At 42.5% G+C, this 25,440-nt stretch overlaps 1 protein-coding gene across 1 annotated transcript; it reads right to left on the bottom strand.

The window, feature by feature from the left end:
• Positions 1–3,649: 3,649 nt before the first annotated feature.
• UTP23 (UTP23 small subunit processome component) lies at positions 3,650–15,140 on the bottom strand. Its single transcript, XM_034763503.1, has 3 exons — positions 14,836–15,140; positions 5,042–5,216; positions 3,650–4,162 (listed from the first exon to the last, which is right to left on the bottom strand). Exons 1-3 carry the CDS (start codon positions 15,021–15,023, stop codon positions 3,782–3,784), a joined length of 744 nt encoding a protein of 247 aa, XP_034619394.1. The 5' UTR covers positions 15,024–15,140; the 3' UTR covers positions 3,650–3,781.
• Positions 15,141–25,440: the final 10,300 nt, after the last annotated feature.

The raw sequence follows: 25,440 nt of genomic DNA, 5'->3' as shown, positions 1-25,440 counted from the left end.
ATGCTCTGACCGACTGTAGCACTTCCTGGGTGAGCAGGATCACCCAAGCCAACTAAACCAGGAGTTCCATGCTGAAACAGGGTATGTCAGCTGCTTCACAGCTGCAATTTTTCTTTTTCTATTGTGGACACCTTCTATAGACTAGGGCTAGATCCACATAAGGATTTAGGTGTCTCAATGCTCGGTGGGTGCAGTGCCTAACTTCTAAGTGCCACGCTGCCCAGTGAACTCCACAGCCCTGAGTCAGACACCCAGGTTCCCTATACAATGCATAAGGAGAGTTAGGTACCCAAGAATGGAACCCACAAAAACCAGCACACTGAGCAGGAGCCACCTAAGCTAGCCAGTAGGAAATGCTGAAGAGAGGGTAAGCCTAAGCATTCACTGGAGTACGGGGACTGTAATCTGGGTGTTCCACATGAGTGGCCTATAGCATCACTGGGCTATAGAGGAATTCTCACGTTGTCTGAACCAAACATATTTAAATATTTATACACAGTGAAACAGCTTAAAAAGGAGAGACTGAGGGCAAGTATACACTACGTGCTATGCCGACAGTAGAGTGCTCGTCCATAGGCATAATTATTCAAACTCAGTGAGAAGCATAAGCTATGTTGGTGGGAGAGCATCTCTCGCTGACATAGCGCTGGTGTAGACAGTGCAAAACTTGTATTGCTGGGGGAGAGGGAAAGCTTTGTCCCACTCCTGAGTGATGTAAGTTAGATCAACTAGAGCGATAGTTTAGACCTACCCTGAGAGTGACCTGCTCCAGAAAACCCCATAGCCCAGTCATTAGTGCACTTTCCTAGGAGGCAGGTGAACTTCAAATCATGTCTCTACATCAGGCAGAGTGTGGAATCAAACCCTGGTCTCCCCACATTCTGTGGGAGTGTTTTAACCACTGGGATAAAAGTTATAAACAAGGCACTTCCTCCAACTCCAGGAGAGGGGTCATAGGTGTGGCAGTAGATGAGTAGCTCCCTTTCAGGGGTGGGGCTTAGGCCATAACTCTCTCCTCAGCTTTTCCTATTGGCTAGTTTACACAGCTCTCTGCTCAGCCTACTGGCATTTGTGAATCCCATTCTTAAGACACCTAACTCCCCCCATGCATTGAATAGGGAGCCTGGGCACCTAACTCAGATTGTGGATTTCATTGGGTGGCAAAGTGCCTAAAGCTCCCTTTGTGGAGCTAACTCAGGCTCTCTAATGCCGCACATCCATTTTCAACCCCAACCTGCAACTTCCCTATGGCAGCAACAGTGCTAAATTGGATGAAAAAGATGATACTAAGGAGACACCATGAAAATAATTAGCTTTAATATTGTTATGATGGGAGTCAATTTTTTCCTAGTCTCAGAGCTTTAGTCTTTGAAGAAATGGTGTAGTGCTGTTAGGTTAGTGACGCAGACTCTTTGAGGGGAAGCTGTTGCACACATCAAGCTTGCTCCATACTTTAATCTAACTAGAGTCAATTCTCTGGGCAGTTACTTCCTAGCGATCAGGCATTGGCTCTGGATTAATCATTTAGAGGTGATTGCCTTGGTGCTGCTTGTGACTACCTCTGTAAAAGGACTGGTGTGAAGAGCATGAACACACAAGTCACATTGAGAAGATGCCCAGCCTCCTCATCATTGAAAGGACACTAACTACTGCTAGGCAGAGGGGCAGCATGATTGGTGTGACTTAACTGTTATATCCCCCTTTTTAACTACACTACTTTCTGCAGGCAGGGCTTTTTCACCATTAGTATCAAAGCTACCTTTGCTGTTCCATTCTCCAGCAGTCACTGCACAGGGTGGTTATGTCCTGTATCAATGTAGAATTGAATGGTGTGGTGAAGCCATGCTGTTAGAGGCAGTTTTGGGCCACATCTACCACAGTCCACCATTGTAGTTGTATTGTACGCTAAGTATTTATCCCACATTTCCTGGCATTCCTCTCATGAGCAATGGGGTTGTGGGAAATTTCTATAAACCTTCTGAAATCCCTAGGGAACTACAGAAGGAAGGGGTCAAAGTCCCAGAAGGCCATGAGAGTTATTACCACTTTTGAGGCACTTTATCAAGTAACAGGCAACAAGTGCACTTATAACACAAAAACTTAATTCTGTCCTCATACTTCCCTGTGGGAAAACACATTTATATACTACACCTGTACAGCTTTCTAACAGCCATGGTAATATTGCAGAAGTTTTGCAACTGTGAGAAATGGCGTTATTGTATAGGAAAGTACATTTTATCTACAGATGAGACTTTGCCAGTAAACTTTGAATGTGATGTGTGGGGGCTAAAATACATTTACAATTGATAGCTTAGCTGTTTTTACGGGATTGTGGTGTGGAGGAAGTGGGTGTTCCCTTTAGCACCCTTAACTGGTTTTAAGTTTTCCCTCTTTATAGAAATTACACTGTGGTTGGGCAGAAGCATTCTGAACAGATTTAAAAAAAAAAAAAAAAAAAAATCACACAATTTCCATCTACATATTATAGTGCATCCTTCTTCACTGCATGACAGGATCTATACAATAGACTTCTTGTCAGTTTCACTTTACTGTCTCCATGTCTCCTTGCCCAGGCAAGCTTGTGCAGGAAACAGATGCAGAAGTGCCCTATTATGTTTTTTTCAAGCTCCCTCAGCAGCCTGATTTTATTTTGTTTATAATCTTAAAAGATGGCTGAGGCAGACTGCAGAAAAAGATACAGCCGTCACCACTGCCAACTAGCCAAGTGTTTCACAGCTCCGGCCTGGAGGTGCCGTACTATGAACAACCTCACTTCTATTGTTGTGTGGCACTATGTTTCAGCATGACCAAGTTGCACACTTGCTCCTACCATTTCTCCTTTGCCTAAGTGACCTATTCAGGCACTAGTGCTGTATAGGAAAACTGTCAAAAGGTGGATTGACCCCTTGAAGGGAGCTGGGCATAACCTGTAACTAACTAGCTGCCTCCCAAGTGGTGAGATAGAGACCAACGAGCAGCTCAACTGAGGGGAGAGGTGCAAGGAGTAGGAAAGTCTCCTGCAGGAGATGCTGGGTCAGGGAAAAGACCTGGAAGGAAACTAGCCACACTAGCCAGGTGGAAGACCTAGCAGGGGGTATACATCCTGCATAGGTAGCAGCCCTCTGAGGCAGAGGCCTCAGGAGGATCCAGGTAGTTTGTCCATCTTGATTTAACTTGAACTGGATTTGATTTTCAACAATAAATGTATCCCACAGAAAAAGCAATGAATACTGACATTAGAAGAAGCTTTACTGACGCACGGTCCTGAAAATTGGACACTGGCTTACATGCGAGTGGGAAATGCAGGCACAGTCTGATGCAGTTTGAGGAGATCCTGTTACAACACCTTACAGGAAAATTTATAACTCATTTATATTTCCCTCCTTAGGATCCCAACTAAGGCAAGGCCAGGAATAATATACACCATTTGTTCATGTGAGAGCAGTCCTGTGCACAGAGAAATTAATAATAATAAAAAAAGTCACACTACTTGGGGCACTCCAGATACCAGATTTTGCAACATAACAGCTCTCCAATTGCTCAGTGAGGGCAGACTTGTGGTTATAGTGGGGGAAAAAGGTTTTGTAATTATCTGATTAATAAAGAGCAAATTATACTATTGGGATGATATAAATATACAAAGGTGGTTAAAGTTATAATGAAGAATATAATATTTCATAAAAATAAACACTTTTATTTTCATATTAGAATTGTAAGAATTTTTTTTCTTTGCACAAAGTTCAAGCTGTATTCAAGTCCAGTAAGGTTTATATGGGCGGCTTTATGCTTTCACACTCAGCTGCACAGACACTGCCTTTGCTTCTGATTTAGCTCGGTTTCGTTTTCTTTTTCGTTTCTTCTTAGCAGCGGAAGGCTGTTGGGTCTCCTGCCCTTTTTTCTTTTTCTTCAGGCAGCTGAGAGGATTGGGGCCACCTGCCCTCTTACGTTTTCTTCTGTTTTCAGACGCCTTTACTAGTCCCTGTTCTTCTTTAAGATGCTCAATACTTTGCTTCTGGTGCTCTGGAACAAGCTGATTTGCCTGCCTGGCTTGAACAAATGCCAGTGATTTCGGAGAAGGTTTGTCCAGCACCATAGTGTTCTGAATAATAAAGAGAAGAGGAACTCCAGCCTTTTTCTTCACTTTTGTTGCCAAATCCTGGTCCTGTCAAAATCAAACACATCAGTCAATATTTTGGAATGGATCAAACCTTCAATTCAAATGCAACTGCTTTTGAAACAAAGATTAGACAGATACATTCTATAAAAAAAGTCAGAGTATACCTCCCTTTCACTATCAGGAATAAAGATGATGGAATTTACCTCCTACCTTTGTGGACAGAAAAAAAAAAAGTGTTTAGAACAGGTAAACAGGTAACTGCCCCAGTAATCTGCAAAAGAGGTAAATGTTCTAATAGAAGATGCTATATAAGAGTCTAGCAAACCATCTTATTTTCATATAATGCAGAATATAAAGCAGATTCAGATTCAAATATATAAAAGTGCTAGTGAATGCACATAAAGTCACAATAATAGACTTAATTACAATGTCTTATCTGCACACAGGTTTCAACAGCACTTGCCAGTTTAAATATCATTTTCTGTTTAAAAAAAATGAACCAAAAGCTATTCCAAAATTCCAGGTTAACATTTTAATAAAAATTACAGTATGTTAAACCAATGCTAACACAGACTGATGGACATGCAATCAGGGCACATACAATCTTTTTGTTCCCATTCATCATGCAAAAATCACATCCGCTGCTGGTTTCCTTAAAACTGTCATTCTGTTTTAGGGAACTGACTACAGTAACAGCTAATCATTCACTTGTGCAGACAAAACTGGTAACTTTGCATGCAACCTACAATTTTCCCATTTTGTAATTTGCCTGTAAAGTTACTTGTCTTGGGCATGCAAGTCTTATACATTTAGTCCCAATAAACCATATAAATCTCATGTTTATAGTTGACAGAATTCCTGATACTTAGGAATCAGAGAATAGATTTAGGAAATATGGCTTAACTTCATTTCAAAATGTATTACCTGCGTAGCAACGAAATAGTGATGAGGATTACCCTCTTCAATCATGGACAATAGACATGCTGAGCCACTCACTGGATCTTTGAAGTGGGAACAGTTTCGAACTTGAAATCTTTGGGCAATTAGCTTTGCTCCATAAAGTTCCTTCCCCAATGACTCCAATTCTTTTAGAACACATCTAAAGAGCAAAAATAAGACTGATTTACTAGAGAAAAATAACTACTTGCACAACTGTTGCATACAACTGCAAAGATATTTTAAATTTTGAATTCTCAAACATGTCTGATTATAGCTGAACATTATCTGATCAGGCTCTATGCTTGTCACACAGTGCCCAATAATCTGAATGAAACAACAGTTTATCTCATTTCAGCAAATGTTCAACTGTTCTAAACAAGACTGACCAGTAACATTTAAAATATTAAATAGGGACAATTCAATGGCAGTGTCAACTCCTCATACTCTTATTTATGTTTATACAACTGCTTCAATTGCTATACAAATATATTACCACATTCAAAAATTTATGTCAATACAATTATGGCCACTATAAAGAAATTCAAATTTCTTAAGACTGTGAGCCCTTTGGGTAGAGGACTGCCTCTTCCTATACGTTTAGACATCACCTAGCACACAGAGCACTACCATAATACAACTAAAGCAAAATAATATGCAATGGTGCCAACTGCTTTATTTACTGCATGTGGTGTTAATTTATGCCTTAATGTGTATGACCACTGAGTTGCTTTGAGATCTCAACTCTGAATGACATGACACAGAAAAACAGGCACTGGGATGTCTGATGTGCAATCAATTTGATTACTATTTTGCAGGTTTGCGACTATAGGTACTCAGCGGAAACATTCTCTGGGATTTACATATTAAAGGGGCACGTGGGGCGATGAAAGTCAGGGCCTCTATAAAGTACAGACGGCTTGACAGGGCTTGGGAAGGGTGTAGAACCCTGCAACGCTAGCTGGGGTTTCTTCAGAGACATGTGTATTGAGATGGGTATATGTGGATAGTCATATTCACATCTTAGAACGATAATGCCATTTCAACCATAATTACACCATTGCTAGGGCAATGCTCTGATCCACTCAAGTTATACAATTAAGAAAACAGAACTCCTTTTTGTTTTCTCTCATACCCCAAAAGGTCACTGCATACTCTTTCAGAAAATTTTAAGAGTGCATCTATTTCAGCTAACAAAGCAATCCTGAAGCAAAGCGGCATGATGGAACAAAACCAATTAATAATGCTGCCGGTTAGCCTGGTCTTTGGTTTCTGTGCTGCCATTGTTATGTACAATGATATACTAATATATATATATTTTTTACAAGATCAACATTTTCCCACTGCACATGGTTAAAAAATGAAGTGAAATTGAAGAAAGCAGATAACGATGGTGAAAAGGTGGTAGATTTCAACTGTGTGGACATGGGGAACATGAAAGGATCTATCAAATGAATGTAAACTGAATCACTGCTTTCAACGTGAAGTGTTTTTCCAGGGATGGCAGAAACTATTCTGGAGGTGAAGAGATGGAATATGCCAAACTACTTCTACTCAGCACAATGCTAAAATCTAGGTTGACCTGCTCTGAGCTACATGACTGTCACTGCTGAATTATTTGCAATAAAGAGGAAGGAAAGGAGGTTAGGACAGATATGTATCAATGTAAGAGGCAGTTGTTTGTCTGCAGTTCCACCAGCTTGCAAAGTAAAGGATTCTTTTTGGAACAGGTGCTCTAGGTTGAAAGCAAATATGGGTTGGGACAAACCAAAAAAATCCACTACCCAGGGATCAAAACTCAACCCCTTTTTGTTCATTATACTTACTTCCTTTTCAAAGCAACTATGATGCCTTTTTTTTTTTTTTATTAAAGTCACCCACGCAACTACCATTGTACATCATATCTTGCATTGAACCCTGGCAATATCACAATAAGTCAGGGGCTCTTCTGCCTGATGAAGCTCAGGAAGTTCTGCTGTTGAAATAACTATTGGAATATGAAAATGACTAAGGTTACGTAGCTCCTCAACATGGCTAAAACATGATTCCATCCTTGAAAATAAGGAGGGTGAAAAACATGTGTTACCATGCCCTTGAGGCTTATCTCCAAAGCTATGCCCTCTGAAGTCTAAGGATAGGATTTTCAAAGGGTGCCGAGTTAGTTCACCAAATACCACTGAATTTCAAGTTAAGATATTTGAAAATCCCAGCCTAAAGAAATAAAACAAGCTGTGCACTAGGTGAGTACTAGATTTAATTGTAACATAATTGCAATAAACTTTCTATAGGACTATTTCAAAATATGTAACTTATTATTAGGGCTGATTAAAGAGGGAAAAACATTTAAAATATCATTCAATGAATTTCATCAGTATTTGTTGCCTAATATATTCATTGAACAGTATTTAACCAGCAGCACAGGTGGCTGAATTCACTGCTGGTAAATAAGAATAAACTTACAAACACAATTCTATCAGTCCTACTTACTGCATCTCCTTTTCTCTGACACATTTCCTATTCTCATATATACATCCATCTTCCTTTTTACTAATTTATCCCATCAACCTGCCCAACCCTCTCACTTTGAGACTTTCATCAGATGCCCAATATCCAGAGGTCTGAACCTGCTGGTCAAAGGACAATAGGGAAAGGTAGAGAAGCTCCACTGACTCAGGGCAATGCCTGGTGAGAAGCCCACCATCCTTCCCAGATACTGGGGAAGCAAAGTGCTCTTCCTGAGGCCAGCTTGGGGGCACCAACACCCAATTTTGGCGCTGCTGGACGGGATCGGCTTTCTCTCCTTACCTCCTCTTGCCCCTGGCCACGGATGCCATGGGAAATAGCAGAGGTTGCCACTATTTTACCATTGCTGCACCATGTGGCTGCTGGGGAAAAAGGGGGAGTCATCTCTCCGAGCAAAACCCCTACTCCAAGTACCTCTCCAAGCACACAGTTCCATTCCAAGAGGAGTTGACCTGCTTCTTGGCAGTTTCATTGTGGGGAAGCTGGTTAGAATCAGGTCATAAGAACACAAGTATGGCCATCCTGGGTCAGACCAATGGTCCCTCGAGCCCAGTATCCTGTCTTTTGACAGTGGACAGTGCCAGATGCTTCAGAGGGAGTGAACAGAACTGGGCAATTTATCAAGTAATCCACCCTAAGTTGCCTAGACCCAGTTTCTAGCAGTCACAGGTTTAAAGAGATCCAGAACATGGTGTTGCATCCCTGACCATTTTGGCTAATAGCCATTGATGAACCTGGAACTCCCAGAATTTGACATTCCTGTGTGTAACCCCAGAACTTGACAGTACTTCAGTCAGCCACTGCTAGCTGAAAACCAAATACCATAGAGTTAGGAATAATCTTACGCCCTGAAAGGCAAGGTCACACAGCTGCATGTTTGCAATTTTTCTAATCAGAATGGGACAGAGTTAATGTACCATAAGAATGGAAGGAATGTTTAGACAGCTGACGTTGGTTAAGTGTCTCTGATATGTAAGTTTTATTGTTATAATAACTAAAAATGCTTTAATAATAAAAAATAAGTAGGTTGCTAAAACTAAAAAAATTGGTAACTGACCAGGGGTTACCATGATGACCCACCAGGAGTCACTATAATTCATGTGTTTTAATTTAGCTATAAAAAATTAGGCAACAAAAAAAACAAAAACTTTAAAGCACTCCAAGAAAGCTTTTCTTTGGGCAAAAATCTGGCACCTTTAAACTCCCCAGCAACTGGACAGAAGGATGGCCCCCAGAAAGGTGGTTGCTGATTCCTCGAAACCATTTTAGACTTTGACTAAATATAAATGTTTAAAATTCTCTAACTCTACTGCTATAGCATGTGTACGCGCTCACTTAAAACCTAATAAAAAAGTAATTCTAGTTAAAAGCACTCTTATTTATGCCAATCATATATCAAACATAAGAACGGCAATACTGGGTCAGACCAAAGGTCCATCCAGCCCCGTATCCTGTCTTCCAACAGTGGCCAATGTTAGGTGCCCCAGAGGGAATGAACAGAACAGATAATCATCAAGTGATCCATCCCGTGTTGCCCATTCCCAGCTTCTGGAAAACAGAGGCTAGGAACACCAGCCCTGCCCATCCTGGCTAACAGCCATTGATAGACCTATCCTCCATGAATTTATCTAGTTCTTTTTTGAACCCTGCTATAGTCTTGGCCTTCACAACACCCTCTGGCAAGGAGTTCCACAAGTTGACTGTGCGTTGGGTGAAGAAATACTTTCTTTTGTTTGTTTTAAACCTGCTGCCTATTAATTTCATTTGGCGATCCCTAGTTCTTGTGTTATAAGGAGGAGTAAATAGCACTTCCTTATTTACTTTATCCACACCAGTCATGATTTTATAGACGTCTATCATAATCCCCCCTTTGTCATCTCTTTTCCAAACTGGAAAGTCCCAGTCTTATTAATCTCTCCTCCTACGGCAGCTGTTCCATACGCCTAATAATTTTTGTTTCCCTTTTCTGAACCTTTTAAAAGTCCAATATATCTTTTTTGAGATGGGGTGACCACATCTGCACAGAGTAATTAAGGATTCATATAGAGGCAATATGATATTTTCTGTCTTATTATCTATCCTTTTCTTAATGATTCCTAACATTCTGTTTACTTTTTTGACTGCCGCTGCACATTGAGTGGATGTTATCAGAGAACTATGCATAATGACTCCAAGATCTCTTTCTTGAGTGGTAACACCTAATTTAGACCCATCATTTTATATGCATAGTTGGGATTATGTTTTCCAATGTGCATTACTTTGCATTGATCAACATTGAATTTCATCTGCCATTTTGTTGCACAGTCACCAGTTTTGAGAGATACTTTTGTAGTTCTGCGTAGTCTGTCTGGGACTTAACTATCTTGTATCATCAAATTTTGCCACCTCACTATTTGCCCCTCTTTCCCAATCATTTATGAATATGTTGAATACGACTGACCCCAGTGTCCTTGGGGGACACTACTATTTACCTGTCTCCATTCTGAAAACTGACTAGATCTCTACCTCGATATAACGCAACACGATATAACACGAATTCGGATACAACGTGGTAAAGCAGTGCTCCGGGGGGGTGGGCTACGCACTCCGCACGATCAAAGCAAGTTCAATATAAAGCGGTTTCACCTATAACACGGTAAGATTTTTTGGCTCCCGAGGACAGTGTTATATCTGGGTAGAGATGTATTTATTCCCAGCCTTTGTTTCCTATCTTTTAATCACTTACTGATCCATGAGAGAACCTTCCCTCTTATCCCATGACTGCTTACTTTGCTTAAGAGCCTTTGGTGAGGGACCTTGTCAAAGGCTTTCTGAAAATCGAAGTATACTATATCCACTGGATCCCCCTTGTCCACATGCTTGGTGACCCCCTCAAAGAATTCTAGTAAATTGACGAGGCATGACTTCCCTTTACAAAAACCATGTTGACTATTCACCAACAAATTATGTTTATCTATGTATCTGACAATTTTGTTCTTTACTATAGTTTCAGCCAGTTTGGCCACTGAAGTCAGGCTTACCGGCATGTAATTGCCAGGGCCACCTCTGGAGCCCTTTTTAAAAATTGGTGTCACATTAGCTATCCTCCAGTCATTTGGTACAAAAGCTGATTTAAATGATGGGCTACAGACGACAATTAGTACTCCTTCAATTTCACATTTGAGTTCCTTCAGAACTCTTGGGTGAATACCATCTGGTCCTGGTGACTTATTACTGTTTAGTTTATCAATTTGTTCCAAAACCTCCTCTAATGACATCTCAATCTGGGACAGTTCCTCAGATTTGTGACCTGAAAAGAATGGCTCAGGTTTGGGAATCTCCCTCACATCTTCAACCGTGAAGACCAATGCAAAGAATTAATTTAGTTTCTCCGCAATGGCCTTATTGTCCTTGAGTGCTCCTTTAGCATCTTGATCATCCAGTGGCCCCACTGGTTGTTTAGCAGTCTTCCTGCTTCTGATGTACTTAAAAAGTAATAGCAAAAATTTTGTTGAGTCTTTGGCTAGCTATTCTTCAAATTCCTTTTTGGCCTTCCTAATTATATTTTTGCACTTTATTTGCCAGAGTTTATGCTCCTTTCTATTTTCCTCACTAGGATTTAGCTTCCACTTTTTAAAGGATACCTTTTTTCCTCTCACCGCTTCTTTAATTTCTTGTTTAGCCATGGTGGCTCTTTTTTGGTTCTGTTTTTTAAAATAAATCTATGTTCACAATTTATTCCTACCACTGCCTTAAAAAAAACAAACAAAAAAAAAAAACCCCACTAATCAAATTACCACTGCTTTGGGTTCCAAAAACCCTAAACCCATCCATGAATTTACTAATTCTCTTTTGAATCCAGTTATATTTTTGGCCTTCATAACAATCCCTGGCAACGGGTTCCAGTGTTAACTGGGCCTTGTCTGAAGTACTTCCTTATGCTTGTTTTAAATTTGCTGCCCATTAAATTAATTGGGTGACCCCTAGTTTGTGTGTTAGATAAATAACACTTCCCATTTCTTCACACCATTCATGATTTTATACCTCTCTATATTATTCCCCTTTACTTGTCTCTTTTCAAATTTGAACAGTCCCAGTCTTTTTAATCTCTCCTCATATGGAAGCTGTTCCATACCCTGAATAATTTTTGTTGCATTCTCTGTACTTTTTCCAATTCTAATCTCTCTCTTTTGAGATGGGGCAATGAGAACTGCACGCAATATTCTAGGTGCGGGCATAAAATTGATTTATATAGTGGCATTATGATATTTTCTGTCTTATTATCTATCCCTTTCTTAATGGTTCCTAACCATTGTCAGTTTTTGACTCCTGCTGCACATCAAGCAGATGTTTTCAGAGAAACATCCACAATGACTCCAAGATTTATTTCTTGAGTGGTAACAACTAATTTAGAGCCCATCATTTTGTATATATAATTAGGATTGTTTGTCAATGTGAATTACTTTGCATTTATCTACACTGAATTTCACCTGCCAGTGTGTTGCCCAATCACCCAGTTTTATGAGATCCATTTGTAACCTTTCACAATCTGCTTTGGACTTAACTATCTTGAGTAGTTTTGTACTATCTACAAACTTTGCCACCTCACTGTTAACCCCCTTTTCAAGATAATTTATGAATATGTTTGTTGACGTCCCTAGGTATCACCATCACCCTAGGTAACTCGGGAGGGTGGAAAATCACAAGTGTCAATGAAGCCTTCCTGCACTAGGCCTAAGTGAACCAAACTCTATCCTTCCATGTTTAAACTCTAATCAACCTCAAAAGCCAGGTGCAATTGGAATACGTAAGCAACCAGTTATCTGTGTGCAACCTCCTGCTCACATCGGTATCAAGTGGTAATAATGAGGCCTGCATGCATAAAAGAAGAAAAACAGTTTCTGTTAGTGTGCTTGCTTTGAGATGTGCCAGTCTCCTTGCACCGCTTTGAGATCTCAAATAAACTTTGTTTGCTTCTCCACCTGGTGTGTTTATTGACGCGAAGCACACCGGGCAACGAACCCGCTGTTGCTGTCCTTGGGCACTCCGTGCCGGCAACATGTTCAATGGCTCTGGTTCTAGTACATATCCCTGAGGGACACCACTACTTATTTCTCTCCACTGTGAAAATTGATCATTTACTCCTACCCTTTGGGCTGGTCCCCACTTAGTCCGGACTTCGGACTAAGGTACGCAAATTCAGCTACGTTAATAACGGAAGTCTCCCCCCGTTGACGCCGCGTACTCCTCTCGGCGAGCTGGAGTACCGACGCCGACTGTGAGCACTTCCGGGATCGATTTATCGCGTCTTAACCAGACGCGATAAATCGATCCCAGAACATCGATGGCGTGCCGCCGGACCAGCCGGTAAGTGAAGACTAGGCCTTTGTTTCCTATCTTAGAGTCACAGAACTGGAAGGAACCTCAAGATGTCATCTAGTCCATTCCCTTGCACCCAAGGCAGGACTAAGTATTATCTAGACCATCCCTGACAGGTGTTTGTCCATCCTGCTCTTAAAAACCCCCAATAACGAAGATTCCACCACTTCCCTACACAATTTATTCCAGTGCTTAACCACCCTGACAGGAAGTTTCTCCTAATGTCCAACCTAAACCGCCCTTGCTGCAATTTAAGCCCATTGCTTCTTGTCCTATCCTCAGAGGTTAAGAACATTTTTTCTCCCTCCTCCTTGTAACAACCTTTTAAGTACTTGAAAACTGTTCTGGCCCCCCTTAGTTTTCTCTTTTGCAGACTAAACAAACCCAGTTTTTTTCAATCTTCCCTCATAGGTCATGTTTCCTAGACCTTTAATCATTTTTGTTGCTCTTCTCTGGACTTTCCCCCACCAATTTGTCTTTCCTGAAATGTGGTGCCCAGAACTGGACACAATACTTCAGTTGAGGCCTAATCAGCGCGGAGTAGAGTGGAAGAATTACTTCTCGTGTCTTGCTTACAATACTCTTGCTAATACATCCCAGAATTACTTTTGCTTTTTTTGCAACTGCGTTATACTGCTGACTCATTTAGCTTGTGATTGACTATGACCCCCCAGATCCCTTTCCACAGTACTCCTTCCTAGGCAGTCATTTCCCATTTTGTATGTGTACAACTGATTGTTCCTTCCTAATTGGAGTACTTTGCATTTGTCCTTATTGAATTCCATCCTATTTACTTCAGCCCATTTCTTCAGTTTGTCCAGAGCGCATTTAAAATTGTAATCCTATCCTCCAAACCACTTGCAACCCCTCCCAGGTTGGTATCCTCTGCAAACTTTATAAGTGTACTCTCTATGTCATTATCTAAATAATCTTTTAACCAGTTACTGAACCATGAGATGACCTTGGCTTAAGATCCTTTGCTGAGGGTACTTGTCAAAGACTCTCTGATAGTCCACAATCACTACAGCAAATGGATAAACCTTGTCCACTTTTGCTGACCCCCCACCCAATGAATTCTAATAGATTGGTGGGGTATGATTTCCTGTTACAAAAGCCGTGTTGACTCTTCCCCAACAAATCATGTCCATCTATGTGTTTAATGAAGATCAGAATTATCATAGTTTCAGCCAATTTGCCTGATACTGAAGTTCGATTAAGAGGCCTGCAACTGCCAGGATCACCTTTGAAGACTATTTTAAACATTGGTGCTACCTTAACAACCCTCCAGTCAGCTGGTGCAGAGGCTGGTTTAAGCGATAAGTTACACAACAAGTAAGCTCGGGTCCTTCAGAACCCTTGGGTGACTCACGTCTGGCCCTGGGCCCTTATTACGGTTTATCAATTTGTTCCAAAACCTTCTATGGGGACACCTCAGTCTGGCGCAGCGCCTCAGACTCATTAATGGGGTGGCGAGGCTGTGCGCAGCCTGGGGCCCACCAGCTCACAAGGCTGCCTGAGCCCTGCCCTCAGTGGGGGAAGAAAACGCAGGCTTTGCGGGGCGCCCAAGGAGCGCTCAGCGGGCGGACCCCGCACAGAAGGGGGAGCGCAGAGGGAGACTCTCCAGGCCGCTCTCAGACGCCGCCGTCTCCCTGGGCCCTAGGCAGCTGCTCCCGTGCACAGCCCCGCCCGCACCGGCAGGGTCACCGAGTGGTGAATCCCCTGGAGAGCCCCCCCGGGGCCTGGCTATCAGTTCACTTCGCGCCTCCTCCGGGGCGGGCATATGAGGCAGATGTTGGGCGCGCGCCCGCCAGGGACGCGGTAACGGCATCCACCAAGCGCGCGCACACAGACGTCCGTCTGGTCACGTGACAGCACTGCACCGCCCCCGCGCAGTCACTGACCGGGTGGTGCAGAGCTGCGTGGCCCCAGCCAGGTAGCCGGGCAGCTGGTCGCGGATCTGGATCTTGTTGCGCAGCGCGGCCTGGCAGAAAGTCCCGTCCAGCAGCACCTGGAAGGGCTCCCGGAAGCCGAAGTTGTACTTGTAGAAGCTCATATATTTCTTGGCATGTTTCTGCCGCGTGATCTTCATAGCGAGAGCGGAGCGGCCCGGGCAACGGCCACAGCGCCTGCGCACCCGGAACTAAACGGTGGTTGTTGGCTGCCCCGGATCCGGAAACCCGCCGGCATGTGCACAGCAGGAGGCGGGGTAGAGGGCGGAGCGTCTAGCGAGGGGCGTGGGTAATGACGTGTGCCTTTGAGAGCCGGAACGAGACTGCGAAGTCGAGCCACGCCCGTTAGTGCGCGCGTGACCCGTTCACCTCGTCACCAGCACGCGGTCCCGTGCGGGGCGAGGCATGGGCTCATGCTTGCCTCTGCGCCTGCGCTGCTGCCCTAGAGCCGAGCGCTGACCGCCAATGGGATTCGGGCGTGCGTCACCCCCACCCCCGCGAGAGCCGATTGGGACCCTGACCCGCCCCTCCTCCGTCCCGGGCCAGTGAGGGGCCGGCCCTCGTCACCCTCAGCTTGAGTCCACGCTACTGTTTCCAGCCCCGCTGGGAGGAAAACACAAGTTTCGATCTGCTGAACGTTTCAAAGCTTAAGAAAAATTGTCATCCCAAATCGGGACAAAAAATAAAAACCTCAAAATTTTTTGGCTGGAGAGAAATTCCAAAACGATGTCTGCGGGAAGAACTGAAATGGAAGTTTTCTGCCTGCAAGGAGAAGGTGAAATTGATAAGAGTGCTGCAGGCAGGTGGCCTGGGGACCATCATTTCAGTTTTCCTGCTGGAAAATTGAAAATTTCTCTCACGTCCATGCAAATTTTCACTCACAGCCATGCAGGGACCAAGCACTTGTCACATCCTATCTTAACCCTAGCAAAGGCTGAGCACCATATGCTCTCAGGAGCTCAGCAAGACCACAGCTATCTGATGAGGAACTGCCCTACCACATGTCACATTAATGTTTTCTGTGCTTGGAAGGGATGAGTTTTCCCCTCACTCGCTAGTTTTAATGGTCTCATTAATTGTTCTTTTAGCTACCCTTTTGCCTTTACAAAACCTGGTTTCAAATCCTGATTGGTTCACAAGTGTCATGAGTTCTGTGGTCTCATTTTAGCCCTTAGTCAGCCTTTGTCCACATCAGAAAAACACTAGACAATTTTGCCCAATTTAGCATCACTGATAGTTCCAGTTCCAGAGAATCCTAGCATAGCATTAGCATGGGTGCTGTACATTTGCAGAGCTGCTTTAGAGAAGTTTGTGTGTTGTCTGTCCACTTGCTTGGTTGTGGTCCATACAACATTCCTTCAATTGCACAAAGTTAACCCAAGCTTACAAAAAAAAAGTTTTATATTCAAAGTTCTTATGTAAGCTTTGCCTCCTTTTGCAATGACACATTGAAACAGAGGAGTTTTCTATTTAATATTGGAAGATAACTCTCATTAAGAAAGGTTAGGATGGAAGATTACATTTAAGGAATTCCTGCTTGTTTGCCAGAGGAGTTGTGAACATTAGCCATTTGGCAATTAGGAAAACTGAACTGAATGTCTGTATATTAGGCAAATAGATGAAAGTGATGTTTTCCCAATAGATAAATGATAACTAAGGACACCTGCTTCCTAGAGCAAAAACAGTGGGGGATGTCTCTCTGCCAGGGACAACTGTAATGCAGGCAGGAAATGGGAGATGACTGCTAGTTAGTGCATAGTACTGTTTGCTCTTTCACCAAGAGAGGTTGATCCTGTGAAAGTTATTACTGCACCCACCTTTCTCTAATATCCTGGGACCAACACAGTTACAACACTGCAAACAAGTTGCTCTTAGGTCATTTTAGTAATGGGGTGAGTGTGATGATGATCTCTTTGGTAGAAATAGACTTTGCCAGTGCACATTTGATCCTGGGAACCATCAGTTACTCAGCAGAACCCATAATGATTGCTATTGTAGTCAAGTGATACAGATAAATAAGATCCAGACAGGGACTCTGAAGATCAGAAACATCATCTGCAATTGGATTGGAGCCATTGCAGAGTGCGGTATACTCTTATGATGATGTGCTCTCTCCAGTTTCTCTCTCCAATGTAGGTGGGAACTGCATCATCACAGACCATTTGCAGCTTTTGTATAGCCCTTCTGGTCAGTATGTTGATCGTGTCCAGAGGTCTGGTCTGGAAGTTACAGAAGAATGGATTACCAGAGCCTGTCATCTTCACTTCAGAGAAGAGTAACTTTTAATACTGTAACAGATGGGAGAAAATAAATATTTGCCTCTTTTTTGCAGTTTGGTTATTTGTTGTGTTGGACAGTACTTTGTGTATAGACAGATTCACTGTTTTCCTTCTAAAATCAGTTAGTCAATTCCTCCTATTATTTGTGTAGGTCTTTCACATTGCAAAGATTTTTAAAAATTAAGATGTGGGCTGTGCCTGCGGAGGGTCAACATAAACAAAATGTCTCGTGGCCTGTCAGCAGATTATTCTGATGGGCTGCGTGCTGAAGGTTGCCACCCCTGATGTAAGGTATCTACAGAAAGTTTGCAATTTATCAAGACTCATAATCATTGTGGCTATATGTATGGATATTTAAAGAATAATATAATTATGTTAAAAGTATGCTTTACGTTCCTGGAGTAAAAGTTAGTCCCAGGGGATATGATGTCTCAGTGACCCATTCAAGCAGGAGGCAGTTGTCACCCCTATCTGGTTAGGTGGTGATGTACTGCAAGGTTCAGTAAGTATTCTCACACTTCTTATCAACTTGTCTGTACTGGGCTAGCTTGATTATCACTTCAAAAGTTTTTTTTCTCTTACTTAATTGGCCTCTCAGAGTTGGTAAGACAACTCCCACCTGTTCATGCTCTCTGTATGTGTGTATATATATCTCCTCAATATATGTTCCATTCTATATGCATCCAAAGAAGTGGGCTGTAGTCCACGAAAGCTTATGCTCTAATAAATTTGTTAGTCTCTAAGGTGCCACAAGTACTCCTGTTCTTTTTGCGGATACAGACTAACACGGCTTCTACTCTGAAACCTGCAAGGTTCAGTTGTTCATCCTAAAGCAATTAATGGAAAACCATCAGAGAGAACTGCAAACAATCTAAACCACTTGGAGATGAAAAAGGAACATTACAACAAGATACGGGTTTGCCCTATCTATGAATAGACACACACAACACTCTGAGTCCTGGGTACCCTGAGAACTGTCACAGCACTATAAAGGTGCTCAGTGATAAATCCAACTTCATATGTTTTCTGGTAACATGAATAATTTTTCTATATATATATTCAGATAATAAATTTAAGAAAGCATGAAACAATATTTTCTGGAATATGTGTTTTCTTTCTGTTTCCCTTCACTGTCCTCTTCAATCTCAGCTGTGATCTCAGACACATGATAGCATATGTGCCTTGAAAAATCAGAAGATGTAGTACCTGATTGAAGATGAACATATTTTCACTAGTGGTGAATTTGGCTGGTGATTGTATCTAAGATCAAAACTGAATTTTATGGGCAAAATGCTTCTGAGTCATGCAGCAGACTCAACTCTGATATTCTGCTCTCCTTTCACGCTTCCAGTGAGAAATCTGCATATTTAGTGGGAGCAGAATAATGGAGTCTATTCTGCTGTACATAGTGGAGTGGTGAATTTTGTCTTCAGGCCATTCTCTATCACTGTGCAGCTCCTGGAATAATTCCAGAATTTGTCAGACAATGCAGAAGGATTCAGGAACTGTTCAAGAATCCCCAGTGAATTTATACAGTTATCTTGTTTGTTTTACAGGCCAAAATTAACTTTGAAAAGTTCCTCTTTTCCATCAGCTACATTCTGGATGAAGTGTTTTTTTTTTTTTTATTTTTTTATTTTTTTACTGCTAATATGTCACCTTAGTTTTATCTTTTGGAAAATTTATGCTGGACAGTTTGAGTTGCCATAGAAAATAATCCATTAACATGAAAAAATTAAACATAAACACCTTGAATTTAAAGAGGGTAGACAAAGATAAAAGCTAATTGAAATCTGTTACTGAAAAAGAGAGAGAGACAATAGAGCTGAGCAGTGAAAACAATTTGTTTTCTCAAGTAATAAAACAGCCCATACTATTAAGGTATTTCCTTCATCTTCAGAAATACCGTATTATGATATTGTCCATTAAGTACTCTATTATTTTTCACAGTGCTTCTTTCACATTTAGTCAAACAAATACTAAAAGGCTGTCTGACTGAGCACAACTGAAAGCAGACAGCTTTCTGAAAGCTTACATTCTGGCCTGTATTTTCTTTATTGCATTTGATGTTTGTCTCCAGGGCTTTTTTATGTTGTTGCAGCTCCCATCTTGGCTACTGTTTTATCACTGCACCTTATTACTTTCCTCTTCTCATTTCAGAGAAAAAAAATCCAATAAAAATCTTTGTTTTTATTTTCTTCAAGTAAAGTGGAAGGAGCTATGGGAGGTGCTGACTCCAGGTTTACTTTTCAACATAGGTACCAATGGCTCCTAAAATCCAAATTTTATGTACAGTACTATCTCCAATACTTGTTACTGCTTTGGCCACCAAAGCCTAAAGTTAATGGAATTTTATAAGTTATTGAAATTGATCTTGTAGTTTTTTCACTCAATCATAGAAATATAGGATTGGAAGAGACCTCAATAGGTCATCTTGTTCAATCCCCTGCACTGAGGCAAGACTAAGTATTAGCTAGATCATCCCTGACAGGTCTTTGTCTGAAAAACCTCCAATGACGGAGATTCCTCAACCTCCCAAGGTAATTTGTTCTAGTGCTTAACTACCCGTACAGTTAGGAAGTTTTGATAAGAACAGGTTTAAAAATTTTATTAAGATGATGTTTTTAAAAAAAATGAAAGTGAACGGTACAGAATTTAAGCATAGAAGTTTCTGGTTATCAGGGAATAACATACAGATTATTATGCCTCCTGGAAAACCCTGCACCCCCATGTTCATCCTTATAATATGACTGTGTGGTATCCAATGCAAAGTTTGTCATGTTGAGTGTCTTTGGAAGGCTCATGATGCACTGAGCATTGTTGTTATAGGTTGTAATTTCATATATATATATATATATATATATATATANAAAACCCTGCACCCCCATGTTCATCCTTATAATATGACTGTGTGGTATCCAATGCAAAGTTTGTCATGTTGAGTGTCTTTGGAAGGCTCATGATGCACTGAGCATTGTTGTTATAGGTTGTAATTTCATATATATATATATATATAATATAGTTATGATGCTGAAAATGTGTCCTTATGGCTTAAAACAAGGCCAGGCAAAAACTCTCCAGGAGCAGAGGCCCAGGCAAAACTCTCTAAGAGCAGAGGGGCAGTTCACACCTCATCAGGGCATGTATGGGACAAACCCAGCCCAGCCTCACAGGAACAAAGGACACTGACATAGGCAGCAACAAAGGATCTGTTGGACAGTGAGTCACCTCCCTTCCCTTAGTCAGTTTGGGACTATGATGAGGTAATGCTCACCTGACTCTGAAGGAGGGGTGCAAAACCAAGAAGAGGGAAGAAAGGACATGATAAAAGGGAGAGATGTTTGCCATGCTTGCTCTCGCTTCCATCTCCATCTACAGACACCACAACCAAGTGACTGAAGTGCTGATCAAAGGGGAGAGCCTGGCTGAAGGGCAACCAGCCAACCTGTGGTGAGACGCATCTAAGTTTGTAAGGGCACTGAAAGTATTAAGATCAGCTTAGAATGCGTTTTGCCTTTATTTCATTTGACCAAATCCGACTTGTTATGCTTAGATTTATAAACACTTAAAATCTATCTTTTGTAGTTAATAAATTTGTTTGTTTATTCTACCCGAAGCAGTGCATTTGGTTTGAAGCATGTCAGAGACTCCCCTTGGGATAACGAGCCTGGTACATATCAATTTCTTTGTTAAATTGACAAACTCATATAAGCTTGCAGCATCCAGTGGCATAACTGGACACTGCAAGACAGAGGTTCCTAGGGTTGTGTATGGGACCGGAGATATTGGCTCGTGTCATTCAGTTGCACAATCCAAGCAGCGGCTGGCCAAAAGTGCTCACTCATGTAGCTGGGAGCAGCTTACATGCCAGAAGCTATGTGTGAACAGCCTAGGAGTGGGGGTTCTCACAGCAGAGCAGGATAAGGCTGGCTCCCAGAGTTGAGGATTGGAGTGACCTAGCAGATCACCATTCCAGATAACACAAGGGGAACATCACTGGCTGACAACAAATATGTCCCCTCAAAAGGCACAGAGTTCTTATTTACTCACCCCACACTGAATTCAAGTGTCATAGAGGTGGCCAACCAGAGAGGGAGACAACAACAGTGTAGGTCCACCCCCTCTGATAAAGATGGTGAAAGACTAGACCTGTTTGGCTGCAAGGTCTGTTCCTCCTCCACATTAATCAGAGTTGCCAGCTATGCCACAGTGCTGGCCAAATATAATCACAGGAACTATGGTAAATGTATAGATGTTATTAATGACATTCCGGGGGGAAAAAAAGAGAACCATTCAAATTATTGGTTTCCGAACAACAGCTTATAGCAAGGACAGTATTACAGGCATCCTTGGATACAGTGGACAAAGCAGCAAGATCCACTGCTACTGCTGTAGTCATCTGGGCTTTATGGTTGAACTCAGGGTTCCCACATGAAATCCAATCCACAGTGGAAGACCTGCCATTTGATGGTGAGAAGCTCTTTACAGCAAAAACTAATGAGGTGTTACACACCATGAAGGACTCCTGGGTGACCCGTCACATGTTGGCATTTATACACCTGCCACAAAGCGGAGACAAAACAGGTACCAATCACCAACGAAACAGATATCAACCTTGCCCACAACAACAACATCGCCCATATGAACAACAAAGGCAGAGACAGAGACCACAAAGGTGCAGACCGCCACCATCATTGGTGTCTCAATCTTCTTCTTCAAAACAGAAAATCTGAAAGATTGGTTGAGGGTCTGAACGAATTCCCACTTATTATAGTGCTGACGACACTATCCATACATCTTTTTGGAGACTGACTCTTCCCCTCCTATCCAAGGTGGTATTCCATCACCATGGACAGATGGGCCCTAGAAATCATCAGTATGGCTATTCCATCCCATTTGTCTCTATACTTCCTCCCCAACACTGCTCCCCATGCCTCTTCATGGACCCTTCTCACAAGTACCTACTGCGTCAAGAGGTAAATCATCTGATACAACTAGGTGCAGTGGAAAAAGTTCACACTGAACACAGAGGGAAGGGTTTCTACTCCCATTACTTCTGCACCCAGAAGAAAAACAGGGGATGTTGACCCACCTTGGATCTCAGAAAACTAAACAAGTTTGTCAGAAGACAAAGATTCAGGATGGTCACATTAGTAACAATCATACTAGCACTGGAACAGGGGGATTGGTTTTCAGCCCTCGACCTACAAGATGCTTATTTTCATATTGCCACACACCCTGTCCAAATATTTGTGCCTGCACATGCACCATCTGCAGGGCTGGTTAGCAACTGTCTACAGGCTGCACAAACACGGCTTAAACAGATGACTCGCAATACCACCCATAGTCAGGGAGTCGCTAATGTGGTGGACACAACCCAGCAATGTATGTTCAGGGATTTCATTCACACGGGATCACTGATACTCACAACAGACACCTCCCTCATAGGATGGGGAGCACACATGCAACGGTCCATGATTCAGGGACAGTGGTCCCCTGAAGAAATAAGCCTGCACATAAATCTGTTAGAACTCTGGGCAGTTCGCAACACTTGCTTCCACTTTCTGTCTATGCTAAAGAATCAACATTCAAGTAATGACCGACAACATTGCTTGCATATTCTACATAAACAGACAGGGAGGAGCCTTATCACAGTCATTATGCACTGAAGACATGAAACTTTGGACCTGGTGCATCTGTAACAATATCAACATCTCGGCCTCCTATCTGCTGGGATCTGAGAACACCACTGCGTGCACACTCAGCAGACAATTTCATCACAATCACGAATGGGAGATGAATGACGTGATATTACAAAACATTTCAACAATGGGGCCAGCCGGACATAGATCTCTTTGTGACAGATCGAAACAACAAATGCCTGCAATTCTGCTCCAGAGCAGGACTGGGACCCCGATTGATGGGCGATGCATTCCTACTAAAATGGCAAGCCCCTCTCCTATATGCATTTCCACCCATACCAATATTAATGAGAGTGATACACAAAGTAAGAACTGACAAAGCCAGGATCATCCTGATAGCTTCAACTGGCCCAGGCAGATGTGGTATCCTTACCTAACATGGATGGCATTATGTGCTCCAATCACTGCAGATGGACCTTCTATCACAAGACACAGGATGGACTCACCACCCAAACGTGGAGATGCTGTACCTGAAAGCATGGTTCCTCCATGTTTCATTCATGATGAACTAGCCTGCCTGGAACAGGTCAAGCATATCCTACTAAACAGTAGAAGGTCTACTATTTGTAAAACTTACCTGCAGAAGTGGAAGTGATTCACTACATGGTGCACCGACAAACAAGTCACTACAGTCTTCACACCTCTCCCTTTCATACTAAAAAAATCAGGACCATCTCTTAGTTTGACTAAAGAATACATAGCTGCTATCAACGCCTTCCACCAAAAAATTGATGGCACAACACTATTTGCCCATCCAATCACTTCCTCAAAGGAATTCAGACAATCTACCCTGAACTGCACACACCCAGGCCGTCCTGGGACCTAAATTTGGTTTTAAAATACCTTTCTAGACTATCATTTGAATCCCTGACGACTTGCTCTTTACTTCACCTATCCAAGAAAGTCACATTCTTCATAGCAATCACATTGGCCAGACATGTAGATAAGATATGGGCATTCATGGCATATACCATATTTTTTAAGGACAAGGTTACTATGAGGACACATCCAAAATATGTGCCCAAAATTTCTTCATCTTTCCACATTAATCAACCTATACACCTTCCCGCATTCTTCCCCAGACCACATGAGAATGCACAGGAAGCTAGACTACACCCCTTAGACATTAGATAGGCTCTGACATTTTACCTCGATAGAACCAAACCTTTTAGAAAATCCCCAAAACTATTCATATCGATCGCAGCACAATCCAAAGGAGACTCCAAATCAGCGCAGAGACTATCAAAATGGATTTCAGGTTGTATTCACCTAGGTTATATAACTGGCATACAACTCCCACCAGAACACATTCTAGTAGATCAATGGCTTCATCCATACCCTTTCTTAACAATGTCCCACTCACAGATATATGTAGAGCTGCTACCTGGGCCTCTGAGCACATGTTTGCAAGACACTATGCAATTACACAGGGCCCAGAATCAAATGCACGGGTAGGCCTAGCGGTGCTATCCTCTATCAACCAACCAACTCCGAAGCCCCTTCCATCCTCATGAGGGTGCTGCTCTACAGTGGCTCTCCGGAAGTGGAGCATCTACAGGACATCACTAGAAGAAGAAGAGAAGGTTACTCACCTTGTGAAGTAACGGAGGTTTTTCGAGCTGTTCTCCCCCCATGGGTGCTCCATTATCCACCCTCCTCCCATCTATTTTGGAGTCTGTAAAAGTACTCTATGGTAGAGAAGGAACCGAGGGGTATGGGTCGTGCGCACAATGGGTGCCAATGGGGCCATGGGGTGCCAGTGGGGCCATGACACAGGCATTGTGCATGCACGACCCGCACGGGCACTGCTGCTGAAACTCTGCTAGCAAAGGCGCAGGGATGCACCAACACCTGAAGTGGAGCACCCACAGGGACACACATCTTGAAGAACCTCAGTTACTGCACAAGGTGAGTAACCTTTTTTTATTTATTTAAAACAAACAACAAAGTGGACAAAAAATTTAATGTTTCCACTTTTGAATCTGATGAGAACAACATCCTGGTAGCACGAGTCTCTTGGAGCACAATTATTGGTATTACTATAGAATATAAATTGCCATTGGCAGGGTAGTCTAGAATTTTAAATAAGTAGAAGGAAAGCTAGTCTTTTGTTTTTGCATAAAGTTCTTTCCAAAGTCTACTAAAACACAGGAAATTACATCTAATATTTCAACCTGTTCTGTGGAGGATCCCCCTCACATTTGTACCACTTCCTATAATATCACACCTCACAATGTACCACTATACTTCTTTATGTAGGCTCAGGGCTAATGTCATTGCTTCACATAAATCTGGTCTGTTAGGGTTTGTCTACACTGAAATAAAAGACCCGTGGCATGGCTGCAGGCTCAGCTAACTCAGGCATGCAGGGCTCAGAATGTTGGGCTAAAAAATTGCTGTGTAGATCAGGGGTCTCAAACATGCGGCCTGGGGGGTTATTTTCTGTGGCCCACGAGCTCCTCCCCCCCCCGCATTTACCTAGAGCGGCTCGGGCCCGACGCGCAGCGGGGGCAGGGAAGGCTCCCTGCCTGCCTGCCCTGAGCCCCATGCCGCACCTTTCACTCTGACCCCCTGCC

The sequence above is a fragment of the Trachemys scripta genome, chromosome 2, assembly GCF_013100865.1.
Source record: "Trachemys scripta elegans isolate TJP31775 chromosome 2, CAS_Tse_1.0, whole genome shotgun sequence".
In the NCBI taxonomy this organism is placed as follows: Eukaryota; Metazoa; Chordata; order Testudines; family Emydidae; genus Trachemys; species Trachemys scripta.
The sequence above is the reverse complement of the archived record's forward strand: the minus strand, read 5'-3'. Positions and strand labels throughout refer to the sequence as shown.